Consider the following 16,697-nt stretch of genomic DNA (forward strand, 5'->3'; position numbering starts at 1 on the left):
ACATACTCTTACATTGTTTTCTGATTATTTATTTATCAGTCTATTTGTCATGCTGGACCTTATGACTCCTCTTGAGGGAAGGTAGGAAGTAAATTCAGTTTTTCATAAACATTAGGGATAGAGAAAGGGGAACCTTACCATGTTTTATTAGCAAAGGCCTTTCATTGTAAAAAAGTAGATTATTCCTGTAGAAACCATGTAAATTACAGAAGGGAATTATGACCAAGAATATGTTTTGGGTGAATAGCTGCCAAGTGCCCATCTCTCTAGATGATTACTATTCTAAATATTTTTCCATTAGCTAGTTTCAGCTTAGGAAATAGATTAGACCCTTAATGGCCTAAGCAACCAGGAAATGAGTGATATATTTATAGATTCCACCAGTGAATTTGAAATAAAACTTCTTGCCTATTAAGAATTCTGACTGTAATACTCAGTGTAAATGCTTTTTAACAAAATGATTTTTCAGTGTTCTCTGCTTCTCTCCTATCCCAACCCCCTTGGAGGTCTGATATTCTTAATAAAGGGAATAAATTACCTAAAATCACATGTTGAGGAAAGCCTGATTTTTCATTAAGTGTGGGCTGTCAAATTACCATTGAGTTTAGGTCATATGTTTAGTAGTAGAGACAATCCTTTTCTATTTTGGGAGTCTATAGCAAGTCTGAACCGTGGACCTCTCCGATTGGCCCCATTCAAGCCTGCACCGTCTCCAGACTAAAAGGTGCTGGTGAAAGCTTGTTTCCACCCGACTTAGAGCTGGGAGTTTCCTGTGCTCTGTGGAAGATGGGGTGACTGTGTCCTATACAGAGGCCAAAGGTTAGACAGGCTCTTGCTTTCATTAGGGCCCTTAAATATATGCGATTTTTATCAGTTACACATCAATAAAGCTAAAATATGAAAAGAATATTTAAATGTTCTGGTTGTAATCTATGAAGCAAAGATCATGTCAAAGTAAAAATAAGTTCACAGATATTAATCAGTGACTCATTTATTGATAATTTTCATAGGGTCTGAGGCAGCATCAACAGGGTCTGAAAACCTAGAAATTATTTTTTAAAATCTAATGGTTCCAAGTCAATTCTAGATTTTAAAAAAACACTTCCCCATAACTTTAATTTGCTATATATCCATGGTTCGCAACTCAGGGCAGTTTTGTCCCCAGGGTACATTTGGCAAGGTCTAGAAATTTGGGGGTTGTCACAACCACGGGGGATGGGTACTACTGGTATCTAGTGTGCAGAGGCCAGTGATAGTACAAAACGTCTCAAGGTACATAGGACAGCTCCCTACAACAATACAATTACTCTTCCCAAAAGTTTTGGTGCCAAGTTGAGAAACTTTTGTATTTGTCACTCTGTGACTCAATATAAGAGTTCTAGAATTTGGAGTGTAAACATGAGTGTCTACTCATGTTTAATTCTGGTAGGTCTTGAAAACAAAAGGAAAACCGTTAAAACTCACATCTTAACCATGCATATCATTACAAACTGCTTGCTTGTTCTTAGCGTTTTACCCCTCTTCAGACAATTAGATTTCCACAATGGATTCTTGAGTTTGGTCTGAGGCACTGTTATTATTATGGGAAAACAAACAGAGAAAGCACTAGAAGTTCCTACTTTTAGTTATGTGTTATGTGTCTGACATGAGCAGGTTTAAAGATTGAGTGATTCTTTCATAGATAATAATTCTCACATAATGCTTCAAAGTGCAGTCAATGACTGCTCTGTCAAAAATTGAACCAATCATTAAGTCTAGTGCTATTGTTTTAAAATAAAATAAGAAGCTCACAGTGTTTTGGTTGCAGAACCAACACAAGGAATGGTTACAGACCAGACACATGAATTTTCTTCTCCTTCGTGAAGATAAGATATTCCTCGCACTTCTAGGTTCTTTTCATCGACCGTTTATTAAAGCTGACCCTCACTCACCTCTGCATTAAGCTTTGCTCATTGTGGACTTTAAGAAAACTCAGGGAGGAACTGACTGTGAATAAGGGGTTGGCACTTGCAACCCTACACCATTTGCACAACTAGCAACATGATATTAAAAATGAGGAAGAGGAGAAATACAGGGTTGGGTGGGGAATTTTCCCTGAATCCTCAATGATAGAACTGTATTCCACTTCCTATCTTTTCTTCCCCACAACAGTTGAAATTCTACAGTAATTTTCTTTTTAGTTATTTACCTTTTTAAAAGAGTTTCCATAATTATACCTAATAGATTAAATAGCACTCCTTTTTACTCATTGAGTTGATATAAGTAATGCCTGTAAAAAGAATTATTCCACAATGTTGTATCAAAGAACAAACTTTTCAGGGATATAGTAGTTTAAGCAGCATCATAAAGCTGTGGCTTTACTAATTCCATGTTACATTAAGTAAAAAAAAATTAAATACAAACCAGGGTTGTGACATACCCTGAAACTTGGGATTTGAGGAAAATAGCTATTAGAGAAAGAGCTCCATAGAGATCAGTGTTAGGAGCAGTCATTGGAGTATTCTGATCTGATTTAATTTGCAATATTCAAAATAGTTAGGCTATTGAGTGTAGAGACAAATATAATGATCACTATTACAATATTAGTGTATGAAAAGACCACCCCATTTGGTGCTGGTGTAAAACAAAATGTTTAACCACTGTAACCTCTCTGACAGCCTGATTAGCAAGTTAATGCTTTCCCCTTTTTGCTTTTCAAATGCCATTCCCTAATTTTACATTCAATTTATCTTTTTCTGAAAACCTTCTAATTTCATGTGCTTTAGGCCTACAGAAGAGAACGTTGCTTAGCAACCACCAAAATAACTAATAAGCCCATATCCAGTAAAGGCTTGACGGACTTATTTTAAATTTATATGTTTCTTTATTGACCATTAAAAGAAAAAAAGAGAGAACTCATGGACAACAGTGTGGTGATTGGGGGACAAGGGTGGAGTTGTTTCACTTTGAATTTATTCTAATTTATGCATTAATAATATTCATATATGTGTTGTTTGTAACAAAAACAAAACAAAAAACACAGTATATTTAATGCGAATGTCTCTTTTCTCCCATCATCTTTGTACTAACATTGCTCTATATTCATCATTTGCTTTAGTTATTTGTTTCCAACAGAATACCCTATCAATGACATAAGCTGGGTAAAGAAATGTTTTCTATTTCATGAATACAGAATTCTACAATATTGTGTTTTTAATGCCACAAAGCTATTTTCTTTAGAGGAAATAGATTAAAGTTTTAGGAGAGGAAAATACTTGGAGATTAAATGGAAATGGTTGATACATAAATTTTTTGGTTATTGACCCAGAAGTATATGAGAGGAGTATCTGAGCTAAGGGCTTTGGGGTGGGAAGTGGTGCTGCCCCGCTGCCATGTGCTGTCACTTAGTCCTGGCGTGCTCGCTTGTCAGAGGTTTCAGTCTTCCTGCTATGACTTTCAAAGCTTCATTATTACCTAATTTCAGACCTATTTTCTTCATATGCTTCTATCCTGGGGTAAGTAATGAAGTATCAAAGAACTACTTGGCCATTAGGAGAAGCAAAAGAAATTGTAATTCATTAAAATTATCCACAAATTTTTATTAATATTTAATATGTATCTTTATTCAGTTTTACTATATAATTATTTACACATATTTGCTAATATATATAAACATTACCCTACTCTCAACTTTTTGTCTTACCACTGAAAGGGTTCAAACAAACCTCCCCAAAATATACCGCTTTGGTATGTGAACAAGTTGAGCTGAAAGCAATTAAGATCCAGCAGATTCAAGAAATACTTCTTTAACTACCTAAAGGAATCTAGAGAAGGGGCCTGCCCCAGAAAGACAGCTATCACCAGAGATTACATTTTGTCTGAATGATCTATGTGTATGATAGGACAAACATCTAATTACCAAACCATCTGCTCTTCTTACCATCCTGTGAATTACCCTTCTCCCTGGTCTGTTACCCCATTTCTTCACTCAGGATGGCATATAAGCATCAACTGCCCAACTTGCCCTTCAATCCCATATCTATGGGGCCCCTGTACGTACATAATTAAGTTTGTTTTTCTCCTTTTAACCTGTTTTATGTCAGTTTAATTATTAGACCAGCCTAAGTGTAGAGAATAAGTTCCTATACTTCCATTTTAATAATAGGTAAATGTTGGTCATTTTAGTTTTGCAAATCATAATCTCTTATTACATTGCATGCTTACAATTCTCCACAAATTCATGCTAACTTGAATGTAAAACAATAGTTGTATAGCAGTTTTGAACATTTAAAATTTATATTTAACTATATTGAAGATTATAATACAGGAACATTAAGACAAGACAATAAAGAATGAATAGGTAGCAATTTTAGAAATTGAAGATAGCTGCTTGTTTTGCTTTTCATTCTTTTTAAAAAAAATATGTTTTTATTGATTTTTAGAGAGAAGAAGGGAGAGAGAGAGAGAAACATCAATGAGATCAATTTGCTGCTCCCTGCACACTCCTTACTGGGGATGGAGCCTGCAACCCAGGCATGTGACCTGACTGGGAATAGAACCAGCAACCTCTTGGTGCATGGGCTATCACTCAAACAACTGAGCCACACTGGCCAGAGCTACCTTTCATTCTTTATGTATCTTTGGTTAACTGGTAAGCAGGCCTTTTTTCACCTAAACATTTGAAGGTTTTCTTAGATCCCAAATGGACATTTTTAATAAGAAAAATGTATTGCAGAATATGTATGCCCTTAAGGCTAAAGATGGTCATCATATTAGAATTTGCGACTGAAACTAAACCCATTAGGCAGTAATATTATCTCTTAAGTTCATGCTTGCCCTAGTTGGTTTGTCTCAGTGGATAGAGCGTCAGCCTGGGGACTGAAGGGCCCCGGTTTAGATTCCGGTCAAGGACACATGCCTGGGTTGTAGGCTCGATCCCCAGTAGGGGGCATGTAGGAGGCAGCCGATCAATGATTCTCTCTCACCATTGATGTTTCTATCTCTCTCTCCATCTCCCTTCCTCTCTGAAACCAATAAAAATATATTTAAAAAATATTTTTTAAAAAGTTCATGCTTAATTTGAAGAGTAATTAAAGCATAAGGATTTTAGCTATTTTTCTGATCTTCATGATATTCGAGAGTTACTCTCTGTGACGAAACTATATGACCATTGTTAAACCTGAAATGACCACTTTGCGGGATGATATTTTAAACTGAACATAAAAAATAAACTTGCATTGAAATGAATGAAACTAGAATGCTCTGGCCATTGCCACCACTGCTACTAGGACCACTGTTAAAAAAATTAAAACCTTTTTATTATTTGACTATTAGCCAATTAAGCAATTTACTATTGCTCTTAAAGCAAACAAAAAGTCAGTTTTTAAACATCATGGAAGCCACCCTGACAGATCATTCGAGGAATGCTGCCTCCTCAGTCCACAAGATACTTTCTGTTGTAGCAGACTGTTAATATGTGTATTGCACTTGTCAGCAGTTCACCTTCAGTCTTTTCTTTTTCTTTGTTGCAAATGCCTTGTTAATAATACTGTTAGATGCAGTATGAGTTTTTAGTTCATATTTTCAATATACGAGGATATAATATTAAAGTAATATAATAAGAGAAATACAGAGTTCAGCTTTAAAAATTTAAAAGCTTTTATTTCAGGATTTCCAAATTCAATTTACTCTCTTCTCTCATTCATCTTATAATGAACCGGTTGTAGGTGGGGAAAAACCCAGAACCTCTGTAATCACACATTTCAGTTTTAATCATGGCTCTGACCTTAAGTTACTGAAACTCTTAGGGCATTGGTTTTCTGGTTTGTAAAATGGGGATGATAAGACCAGCTTCATAGTATTGTCAAAACCAAAATATATATGTAGTTAAAGCTCCACTCAGCACAATAGATGTGAAATATGTGTTATTTCTGTCCTCCTTCCCTTTCACCCCTAATTAAACTCAGCTATCTTTGAACGGCAGCGGATTAGTTTTACTGGTCAGGTCTAAGCTTCCAGATAAGCTGCTATTGTTAACCATTGCGTGGGATAGTTCTTTTGATTCAAAGATACAAATGAAAAGTGGAAAATTTTATTATAATACAATTATAAAGAAGGACTATGTATTTCATATGATAGCCCAGAGTAACCGTGTTTTGTTGATCAGGTTACAACAGATGAATATCGTTGTACAACAAATGCTCTCTTTGTTCCCTGTTCTTGTCACAGTGGCTCAATTTAATAAGAGGTCATTGATGAAACTGTTTGCATTGTAGTCAGGAAACTGGAGAGGGCAGCTAAACTAAAGGAGATCCCCTCACCGCCACCATACACCCACATTGTCACCCTTTTACCTCCTCTAACCTGCCTCAATTATTTTTGACAGAAGGCCTCATGTAAATTACCAAATTGCTCCCAAATTAAACCAGACCTAGGAAGATTTCATTGCTCAGAGAACACTGGTAGAGGTTTGGAGTTGTGATACATTTTATTCCACCCCCTGGATGTTTATGGTTTGAACAGGCAATAGGGAATGGAGGCCTGTGTTCCTGCACACGGAGAACATCCCATCTCATTTCTAAAGGCAGCCACTCTATCTTCCCTTCAGTGTTTGGCAGATGATCCTGCCCCTGCAGACATCATTTTCATTAATATTGATAATAACAGCAGCTAACATTAATCAAACACTTTCTAGAACCAGGCAGCTTACTGAGGGCTTTGATATGCATTATCTTATTGTTCCTTATAATATCAAAAATGCTTTTATTTTCTCATTTTATGGATGAGAAAACCAAGGGTGAGGCAGCTTAAGTAATGTGCTCATGTCACACAGCTGGTATGTGGCAGAGTCAGGTACCAAACCAGGTTATTCTGAATCTTGGAGCCCCTGTGTTGACTGTTATACCATGTGTCCTTCCTCTACTGACATAGATGTTGGCTAGACCTTGTAGACTTTAATGACTGCCCTTGGCCTACAGACAGTATATTCCAAATTTGCTGACCTGATATTTGAAACCTACCACAGGTTGATTCAAATCTTCCTTTGAAGCCTTACCTCCTTACTATACCCAACATCAGTTCACCTCTTTGGCCAGGCTAAGTTAGTTTTCCCTATAAAAAATTATTTCAGCCCTAGCTGGGTTGGCTCAGTGGATAGAGTGCCAGCCTGCGGACTGAAGGGTCCCAGATTTGATTTCAGCCAAGGGCACATGCCCAGGTTGCGGGTCCAACCCCCGGTGGGGGGTGTGCAAGAGGCAGCTGATCAATGATAATCTCTCATCATTGATGTTTCTATCTCTCTCTCCCTCTCCCTTCCTTTCTGAAATCAATAAAGGTATATATTTTTTTAAAAAAAAGAATCATGTCATCTGCAAAAACTGGCAATTTAAAGAAAAATTATTTCATTTTGCCTGTTTAAACCCAATCCATCTTTTCCATGAAGACTTTTCTGTCTTTAGAGTCTTCATTCTGTTACAGTCCTCCCATCACTGCTTATTGCATTCCTTGGCAGACCTGGTGTATTGTATTGTGTGAGCTGTGTGTATGTGGAGGAGAAACCAGTATTTCAGAAGCTGTGGTGTCTGGCACATGCTTATCTCAGTATATGTTTGCTTACTTCCTTTCTCATCCATCAGTGGTTGGGGGTATGTGCTTTGGAGCCAGACATACCTGTTTTTTAATTCTATCAGTTCCATTTCTAGCTGTAAGAATTGAGTCAAATCACTAAGCTCCTCCACACTTTAGTTACCACGTGCATAAAATGGATAATTATAGCACCTAGCTCATTGACTTGTGATGATTAAATGAGATTTTATGTCTAGGGCAGTGAATGCTTACTAAAGATTATTGTCATTATAAAAGAATTTTTAGTATATATTAGTCATTATGTTACTATATTAAACAAAATATTACTAGGTGTTCCGGTTAATAATGGCGGATTTTGTAATCAAAGAAAACACGATAATTTCAAGAGAAACATCGAAAGTGCTTTATTCAAAGTAATGTCCATCGCTAGCTACACATTTCCCCCATCTTTCAAGTAATTTGTGGATACCATCCCAATAGAACTTTACTTGTTTTGAGGCAAACCATTCAGAGATCCAATTTTCCACTTCTTCGTACGTTTTGAAGTGCTGCTCAGAAAGTGCGTGTGCCATTGATCAGAACAAGTGGTAATCTGAAGGAGCAAGGTCTGGTGAATATAGCGGGTGGGTTAATACTTCCCAGGCAAGATCTTTTAACGTGTCTTTAACTGGTTTTGAAGTGTGTGATGGTGTGTCATGATGAAGCAAAATTACTTTGTCGTGTCTTCTGGCACATTCTGGTCGTTTTACGATCAAAGCATGGTTCAAATTGATTATTGGTATGTAGCAGCCCTTGAAACCCTTATGTTTAATTAGGTAAAGTTTAAGTGGATGTGTTGTGTTTAAAAACAAAGTTCAACTAAGTGAATTTTAAAGATTTTAATGGCTTTATTGAAGGATTCATGAATCGGGCAGCATCCAATCTGGCAGCTAGAAAGGAGCTTCGAGGAGCTGTACAGAATGAAGGACTTTTATAAGCAGAAGGGAGCAGGACAAGGAGGATATACTAGGCAAAAAAGCAGATTGGTTATTACCAAAGTCACTTTACTTTTTTAGAGATCTGTCAGGCAGATGACCTAACTAGTGCTGATCAGGTGATTCCTGATTGACTAGTTTAATTTCCATTTCTGGAAGGGATGAAATTTTAATGAAGTCTCTGTTTGGTGACATGGGGGTGGGGCTTAGTATAAGCGCCTCCATTTTGGGCCCAGTTGTCTTGTTTTTAACAGTTGACTATGGATTTAGAGTTACAAATGAGGTAAAAGTTGAACTGTGGAAGAGTTGCAGTTACTCTTTCAGGGTCTGGAATCTACCTCACCCTCATTCTTTGTAGTGACATGCAAATGAGGAAGTAAGATACCTAATATAACTGTTAAGTATTTATGTTCCACTGTTTTTTCTTAGTTTAACCTCAGGGATTTTTTTTTTTTAAGAATCTGGTGTTTTTTTTCTGAGGTTTTGAATTTGCCTAGCAATTGCTAGGAAAGATAGAAAAGATAATGAGCTGAATGGCTGGAATTTGACATAAGAATAATGGTTTTCTTTACTTACCTTTGCATGATTTTAAAGAGAACTAAGATTTCACTTATCTTTTACTGTCGCCTTTTTTCCCCCTTTGTACAAACTCAGTGTGTGTTACTGGACTATTCTGAAATTCAAAATATTCTGAAAAGCTTTCTTCTATTGATACTTCTATGGTTTCTTATTCTCATTTTATTTTATTTTTGGGTTTTATAATGTGCACTTCTAAGTGTAAATAGAAACTTACTTGAAATAATTGGTTTTCTGTGATTAACAAAGTACTTGTAGAATTTTGTTTTTCTTATTGTTCTTTATCTCTATGTTGATACCATGAACATTTTGTTATGATCCCTTAATACTGTTATTTATACTTCATGAATGTTTATATTGAAATAGGAAGATGTGTGAAGATGTGTAAAGATGGTAATGTGTGATGATGTTGGCTCTCGGATCTTGAGTTCAGCAAAGAAAGAATTCAGAGCAAAGAACTCTAGCACAAGAAGATTATTTAGTATGCAAAACAAAAGTATACTCAAAGAAAAGATTCAAGTGGGCTGCTCAGAGAGCTGACTTGGCCTTTTAGAAAGAAAGTCACAGAGGCAGAAGAAGTAAGCCAGTTGGGCTGTGTTGACTCAGGAAACAAGCTAGGGAGGCAAAGAAGGGCCATTGCAAGCAGGTTCAGGGGGTAGCCCAGGATGTGTAGCTGCTGTCCATTGCTCCCCTGGTTGTGAGTTTCTTGTATTCCCTTAGAGCTTAGGAGAAAGAAAGCAAAGATACACACCTGAAGAAAGAAGACAGGGGCGTTGGGGTGTGCTCCAGAGCAGCGGTCACCAACCAGCCATATGTCTCGGTTTCCCCATTCCACTTGCCACGGAATTCTCCTGGCTTCTTACTGTCCTGCCTCAGTTAGACAAGGGCCACTCGGGAAGGTTGGCGACAGCTGCTCCAGAGAGAGAGCGAGGACACTGGGTCCTTAGTCTTAAGGGTTTTTAATCTGTTTTCTAAAAGGCAGGAATTTTAGGGGTTATCTCAGGGGAGGATCTCAATGGAATATTCATCTGGTTTCCAGATGTGCCCTTTAATATGCTGACTCATCAAAATGAGCATATGGGTTCAGGATCATGGTCTCTACTGCTTAATTGGTGCTAGGGTAGGGAGTCATTGGTCATTGCATCTGGTCCTGAAGCCAGACATGGCATAGCTTCATCTGGTTTTGCTGCTTTTCTGGGCCTGAGCTGAAACACAACTGAGGCATATATGTTATCTCTATTGACCAAATCTCTGTCTCTGTAGTTAACAGACCCCTAAAATTACTTGATGCTGATCACAACTTCATTGTCCTGAGGGCTTAATGCTTAAGGGAATGGTAGTGTAAGAGAAAAGGAGGCAGGTGAGTCAGGGTGCTGGAATAGGCCAGTTTGAATCAGCCATATGTCTCAGTTTCCCCATTCCACTTGCCAAGGAATTCTCCTGGCTTCTTACTGTCCTGCCTCAGTTAGGGCCACTCGGGAAGAATGAGCAGTCTCTACAGGGCTCCACCTGTCCCTGTGGGGGACGCAGGAGACTTTTCTGCCCTCTAGACCATATTTCTGTCGTGGCAGCTTTGTCTTCTTTTCCTTCTCATCCTGATTTTATGGTTGTTTTGATGTGAATGTTCAACAAATAGAACCTGAGACATGGGAAAAAGTCCTTTACAGCCACTCTTGCGAGGTGAGATAATTTTTTAATTTGCATTGTTGTTTTTTAATGTATTTGCTGCTTTGACTGGTGGATAATAAAATACTGCTTTGAAACTGCTTTGCTTTGCTGCATTTGGGGAGACTACATATAGAAAAATATGCACATCTTATTCAAGTTTTTCTTGTTCTGGTTGTTTCCAAATCTGACACTTGAGGATAAATAGGTTTTCTCTGAAGGCCAGAGGTGGTTTATCAGACTCATACTCATCCAGTATGACCCAGGTATGGTTCTGTTAAAAATAATCCTAGAAAAATGATGGTTGGAACAAAATCAGCTACCTGAGTAAACTCTTTCCATGTGAAAATCTTAAAACAGCACTTCAAAACCACTAGAGATTTCCTTCGTTAAAATTTTAACTTGATGAGATCCAGAGGCTTTTGAGAATTATTTCATAGCTGGTTTGGCCTCTGAATAGAAAGACTGTAAAGATTAACTAATAAAAAGTGTAACAACTGCAATTGAGTCCTCTTTTATAGGGAAAAGAGTACTATTAGAAAATCCAAATGAGGGTACAAAGTAGATTGCATTTGTTGAGACATATTATAGCATCTCTGGGGAGTTTCTTTTAACATCTTGGAATAGTGTTACCCTTTGATTTTATTCTGATAGAGACTGAAAAGGTATTTCCACCTTCAAATTGCCTAAGAAGCCTATTTAGTGGAGGGAAATTGGGCACATTGCTCTTGACTCTTTCTGAGCTGGGTGAAAACCTCTGATCTCTTCCATGCCTCTCATTTGCATGACCACGGGGAAACTGAAACCAAGGGAGGTTAAATGACTTGCCCTGGGACAGACAGCGAGCTAGTCCTGCTTGAACTGGGGACCATATATTGGTTAGCACGGATGCCAGTGTTGTCTGCTGCCCCTTTGATATACAATCCTCTCCAGGTAAATTTTAGCAGCAAGTGGTGTTGTGGGCACTGCACCCTGAATCTCAGGTAACCCCCTCCCCCCACCCCCTCCATTTTTAGTGGAGTCCCTTGGTGTGAAGCAGATGACTGCAGAAACAACAGGGGAGATCACTGGGCCAAAGTTCTCCCGGGAAAAGGCAAAAGAGTAACAACAGTGTCTTGCCAGGGAGCTTGGGACTGTGTGTAAACATGACTATATGAAGACCACTGAAGTTTGGGAGGGGATTGTAGCTGGTATTTCTGAGACTGCAGAAATGTTTTTAGGAAAGGGAAAATCCAGTACAAAGACAGTTTTTAAAATAGATCATCAGTTTTCAGAAGGTATGCTTTTTGTGGGGACCACATATACATTTCATTGCATAAGAAAGGAATCATTTGAATTTTCCTTTGCATACTCTGAAAGTGAAGTATGGAGGAACAATAAAGGATGCAAATCAAACTTAGAAAGTCCTTGCTCTAGAAAATGTATGCACTGTGGCTGTGATGGAGGACCTCTTGGATTTAGGAATGAAATGCTCTTAATCTAGTCCTGTGGATAATTAAAAAAATCTTTTTACCTTTTGAAAAATGCCTAATTATTTACCTAAAAACCTTGTGGAATTCTAAAAGGACTGAATTATTTGTAGTTGTTAGTTTCTGTTTGTTTATGTAATTTAAAAACTACCTTTACAAAACCTTTGATTATGTTTTTAAAAATGTTTTGCACTCTTATAGCCCTGATTCCTTCAATGTCTTACGCTTAATACACCACACCTAGACTATTTGATATTGTTTTCCTGGCCCTTTTTTTCCTTGGATTATGAGTGCTCTTCTTAAACAGGATCACCTACTGTTACACTAATGCGCTCTCCAGGGCACATTGACAACTGCTTAGGTGAGGTTATAATTCTTGTTTGCCCCTGGGCAGTTGCCAGCAGGGAGTAGGGCATTGTGGGAAGTAGTCTCTTTACCTTCGACAACAGGTGTCTTTGTCAGTGCACCTTATTCAGATACCAGTGTGGAAGCACTGAGTCACTGTAGCAAAGAAAAGTAGGAGAGCAAAAGGGATTGATTGCTTTCCCATCTGGAAAATGGTCTGCAAGATAATGGGAAATCTTCTGATGCACGAAGAGGTTTGCAGAATTTTTTAATGTGCTTCTGAAAAGATAAAAAGGAATTCAAAAGGTATGAGCTGCCGGGATGCCTTAGAACACCTTGTCTCCTCACTATCATTTAATTTTTACCTGGTTAGTCAGCGTTAAGATAAATGTGCTGGAAAGATTTTTAACGAAAATAATGCTTAAAAGACAAAGCTGCACTGTCGGAAAAAATAGGAAGTAAAAATGCTTTACCGGTTCCAACTAGCGTCAAACGCAGTTGGAAGTTGTTTTAATCGTGGGGATTTATGTAAAGTATTGCATTTTCTGTTTAAATAAGCCTATTAGACTTGCTTCTGTTTCCTAGCAATAGGTTGCTCCCCACACCCCTTTCACTGGTGTGTATTTAATCTTGAGTGCTATAGCAGTTGCAATGCTCTCCTAATCACATTTACATGGAACACGTACTACTGAAGTGATCATGCTAATCTAGGTGAAGATACTTCAGGAAAACTGGAGAAATAGATATTACAAATTTCATTCTAAGTTTTGTTTTCTGAAAAGCAAATAAACTTACACAACATAACACTGCTATCAGTAATTAGGACAAAAAATTGCAACCAGTGTTTGTATTTGATTGTAGACAAGCATTGCCAAATTGATTTCTAAATCTAGCAAATAATGTTTCTCATTGCACTGCAGTGTCATAATCTGTAAACAGCAGAGAAGATAATAGCTTAATTATAAATATTGGAAAAATTTGGAGGAGCTTTGTCCTCCCCCTTTATTTACTTAATGCTTTTTCCATGGAATTAGCATACATTATACTTCCTGGTAATTTAGGCAGCCCTGTAATGATAGTCACGGGCAGCTTTTGGATTTTCATCTGGGCACATTGAGGTTCATTAACAGTTGCCAACTGTACTTAAATACCCTTCAGGTGGCGAAGGCACCAACAGTTCTGGCTATCTGCTGATTTGGATAATTAAGAGAAAGCTCTGAGCTTAAACATAAAAGATGAAGAGAACTCTTTCTTGTGGGAGAAAAGCAGTCAGTTTAGAAATGAGACCCTTGTGCTGCGTTCTGAATAACAACAGAAAACAGTTCTCCAAATCAAGAATTCTGTTTAAAATGTTTGTGTTGTTATCGCGGTAGAAGGGAGTATGATTATTAATTGATATTGCGGTCCCTGTTTCATTTTTATGTTTTGGTACTTTTTTTTTTTTAACAGAATACTCAGAGGGGAAAAGGGATCTCTTTTTTTTCATACTTAAGGAGATAATTTTTAACTACACCAAGAATGCTAGACATTCTGAAACACTAAAGGTCACCATCTATTTATTTTCTATAAATGTGAAGAAATAAGCAGGAAGAAAATCCTCTTCTCCTCCAAGAAGAAGAATCTTGACATAAATAACACCAAAGAAGATAAACTTTTAAAAAGTTCTAATTACCAAGAACATATTTTAAATCCATTTAAAAAATTTTTTCTTTAAGGATTTTTTCAGTTAGGAAACACCTTAATTTCTCTTTTTTGAAGTTTAAAGAAGATTTCTGAAAAGTGAATTTTTCTGCGTCTGTGTCAAGAATGCAGAAGGTGTTTACCGAGTATACTTCCTCCGTAGATAAGAGACCTCCCTTGGTCTGCTGCTGGGGGTGAATTGCTAGACAAGCCTGTGAGAGCAGCTGCTGTTTTTCCCCCTTTTATTCCTTCTGGGCTTTTAACACCACCCCCTGCAACTCAGGTGGGTGTGTGCATTGGCACTGAGCTGCGATAAGATTTTTCCTTGGACAGCGTGGTCTGGAGTTGAGCAGCAGCTGCTGCCTGGAAAGGTCAGCTGGCAAGATGATGGAAGAAATCTCCATTATGGTAGCCTATGACGCCCACGTTTTCAGCCAGCTGCACGATGAAGACTTCCTCACTAGTCTGGTGGCCATCAGCAAGCCCCGGTCTATGGTAGGTGGTGCCTCACACGCTGCTCTGGGGCCGGCTTTTTCTTTTCTGATATGATAGTTATACTCCTACAGCAATTGGGGCATAGCTTCCTGGGGATCAAAACTAAAGTATTGCTCTTGGCTTTGTGTTACAGGCCACAGCAAGGGCTACAGGTTTTCAAAGATTTATTTACGTAACTAAGCACTGTTATACCTTACAGTACATTTCAAGTGTCTGAGGAGTAAAACTTAGGTTAATGCTTTTATACTTAGTGAGGTTGATGCCGTCACTTTGCCCCACATATATTTGCTGTCTATGAATGCATACGATTATTAGAGCTAACTTCATTTGCACACAAATAATTCAGTCTTTTTGAAGTGGAACATTTTTACCATGAGCCATAACATTGACATTGAGAATTGAACTAGTATTTAAAAATCAAATAACTTTCAGAATCTTTACAGTATTACTAAGAACTATTATGAAAATGACGTCTAGTATAATCTTAGATTGGACTTAATATTCTGTTGTTGTTTTTACCTTTCTCCAAGGGTCTTATTAGTGTGTCTGTCCCGGCAGAATAGAAAAATGAAGTTTTTGCAAATGATTGTTGTTTCTTTTCTGTAGATACCATTCTTATAATGGTTACTGAGTTTAAGATAGCAGTGATCCATACCGTTTAAACAAGCTTTCTTTACTATTGCCATAACTTCTTATTCATTTTTTAATGGTTCTCTTCACAAAAATAGTACTCTTCTGAAAAAGTATAGTACTCTTCTGAAAGAGTATAGTATATCATAACAGTTATCTTACTAGTTTGAAATCCTGACTTTCTATTTTAAGGCATATGAACATTAAACATATAATATGGCAATTTCTTCAAACAATAAATTGCAATGAAAAATTAAAGGGGACACTCATAGATTGATTTTAAAAGACTTAAGGGTTATATCAACTAGATGCAGTTACTGACCTTGTTTAGATGCTGATTTGAACTATAATAAACATCTATAAGGTAATTGGGGAAAATTTGGCTACTAATTAGCTATTTAGTGATATTAAGAATAATTTTTTTTGGTGCAATAATTATATGATTATGTTAAAAATGTGGATAAAACTAGGTGACTGTGTTGATAATTGTTGAAACTGGGAGATGAATACATGGGGATTCTCTATACTTTTCACTTTCATAGGTATTTTATAGATGGGGTTTAAAAGAATCAGCTGGCCAAAAATAATAGCAAAACAAATACAAAACCATGATATACTTCTGAAAGTGTTCATGTATAGAAACATCTAGCCTACTTTGCATTCTTTCTTTTTTTTTAATATATTTGTATTGATTCCAGAGAGGAAGGAAGGGGGAGAGAGAGATAGAAATATCAATGATGAGAGAGAATCATTGATCGGCTGCCTCCTGCACGCCCCCCATTGGGGATTGAGCCTGCAACCCAGGCATGTGCCCTTGACCAGAATCAAACCTGGGACCCTTCAGTCCGCAGGCCGATGCTCTATCCACTGAGCCAAACCGGCTAGGGCTACTTTGCATTCTTTTCCTATTTAAGATACATAATCTATTTTATAATTGTATGCAATATATGGAGATTGTTACCAACAACCACAATAGAAATACCAAGTCAGGATAGGGGAGTCCATGGTTGTGGATAATCTTTAAAACTTCATTTTGTCCATTGATTTCACAATATTCCGCCATTAATACTTATCCAAAGAATTCAGAATTCTATTTATGTTGTTCTGATGGTCTTGTCAAGATGCTTTTATGGGGTCTGAGGTGAGTCTTCAAAAACTTGTAGGAATTTTCCAGGCCAAAGGGGAGATGAAATGAAAACAGGGAGAGGTAAAGTGACACAGTGGAGAGGACTGAAGAGGCTGAAGAGCTAGAAAGTGACTGAGTTACAGGGAGCATCCTGTGCTGAATTAAGTATAGGAC

General features: G+C 37.5%; 1 protein-coding gene across 6 annotated transcripts in view; it reads left to right on the forward strand.

Moving 5' to 3' along the window:
- The window catches only part of RABGAP1L (RAB GTPase activating protein 1 like), a 425,164-nt gene that overhangs the window by 341,314 nt on the left and 67,153 nt on the right, over positions 1-16,697 (forward strand). Inside the window, exons 1-2 of one of the 6 annotated variants that reach the window (XM_070397217.1) lie at positions 11,653-11,711; positions 14,042-14,767. The exons of 4 other annotated variants lie outside the window; for them this stretch is intronic. In XM_070397217.1, coding sequence (XP_070253318.1) covers positions 14,657-14,767 — 111 coding nt within the window. In that variant the 5' untranslated portion in view covers positions 11,653-11,711; positions 14,042-14,656. Of the gene's footprint in view, positions 1-11,652; positions 11,712-12,719; positions 12,899-14,041; positions 14,768-16,697 lie in introns of those variants that run through there. One more of the 6 variants, XM_070397216.1, reaches the window with a different exon arrangement.

Source organism: Myotis yumanensis, unplaced genomic scaffold (assembly GCF_028538775.1).
Source record: "Myotis yumanensis isolate MYYU_CA2020_CCGP unplaced genomic scaffold, mMyoYum1.0.hap1 SCAF_17, whole genome shotgun sequence".
Classification (NCBI taxonomy): Eukaryota; Metazoa; Chordata; class Mammalia; order Chiroptera; family Vespertilionidae; genus Myotis; species Myotis yumanensis.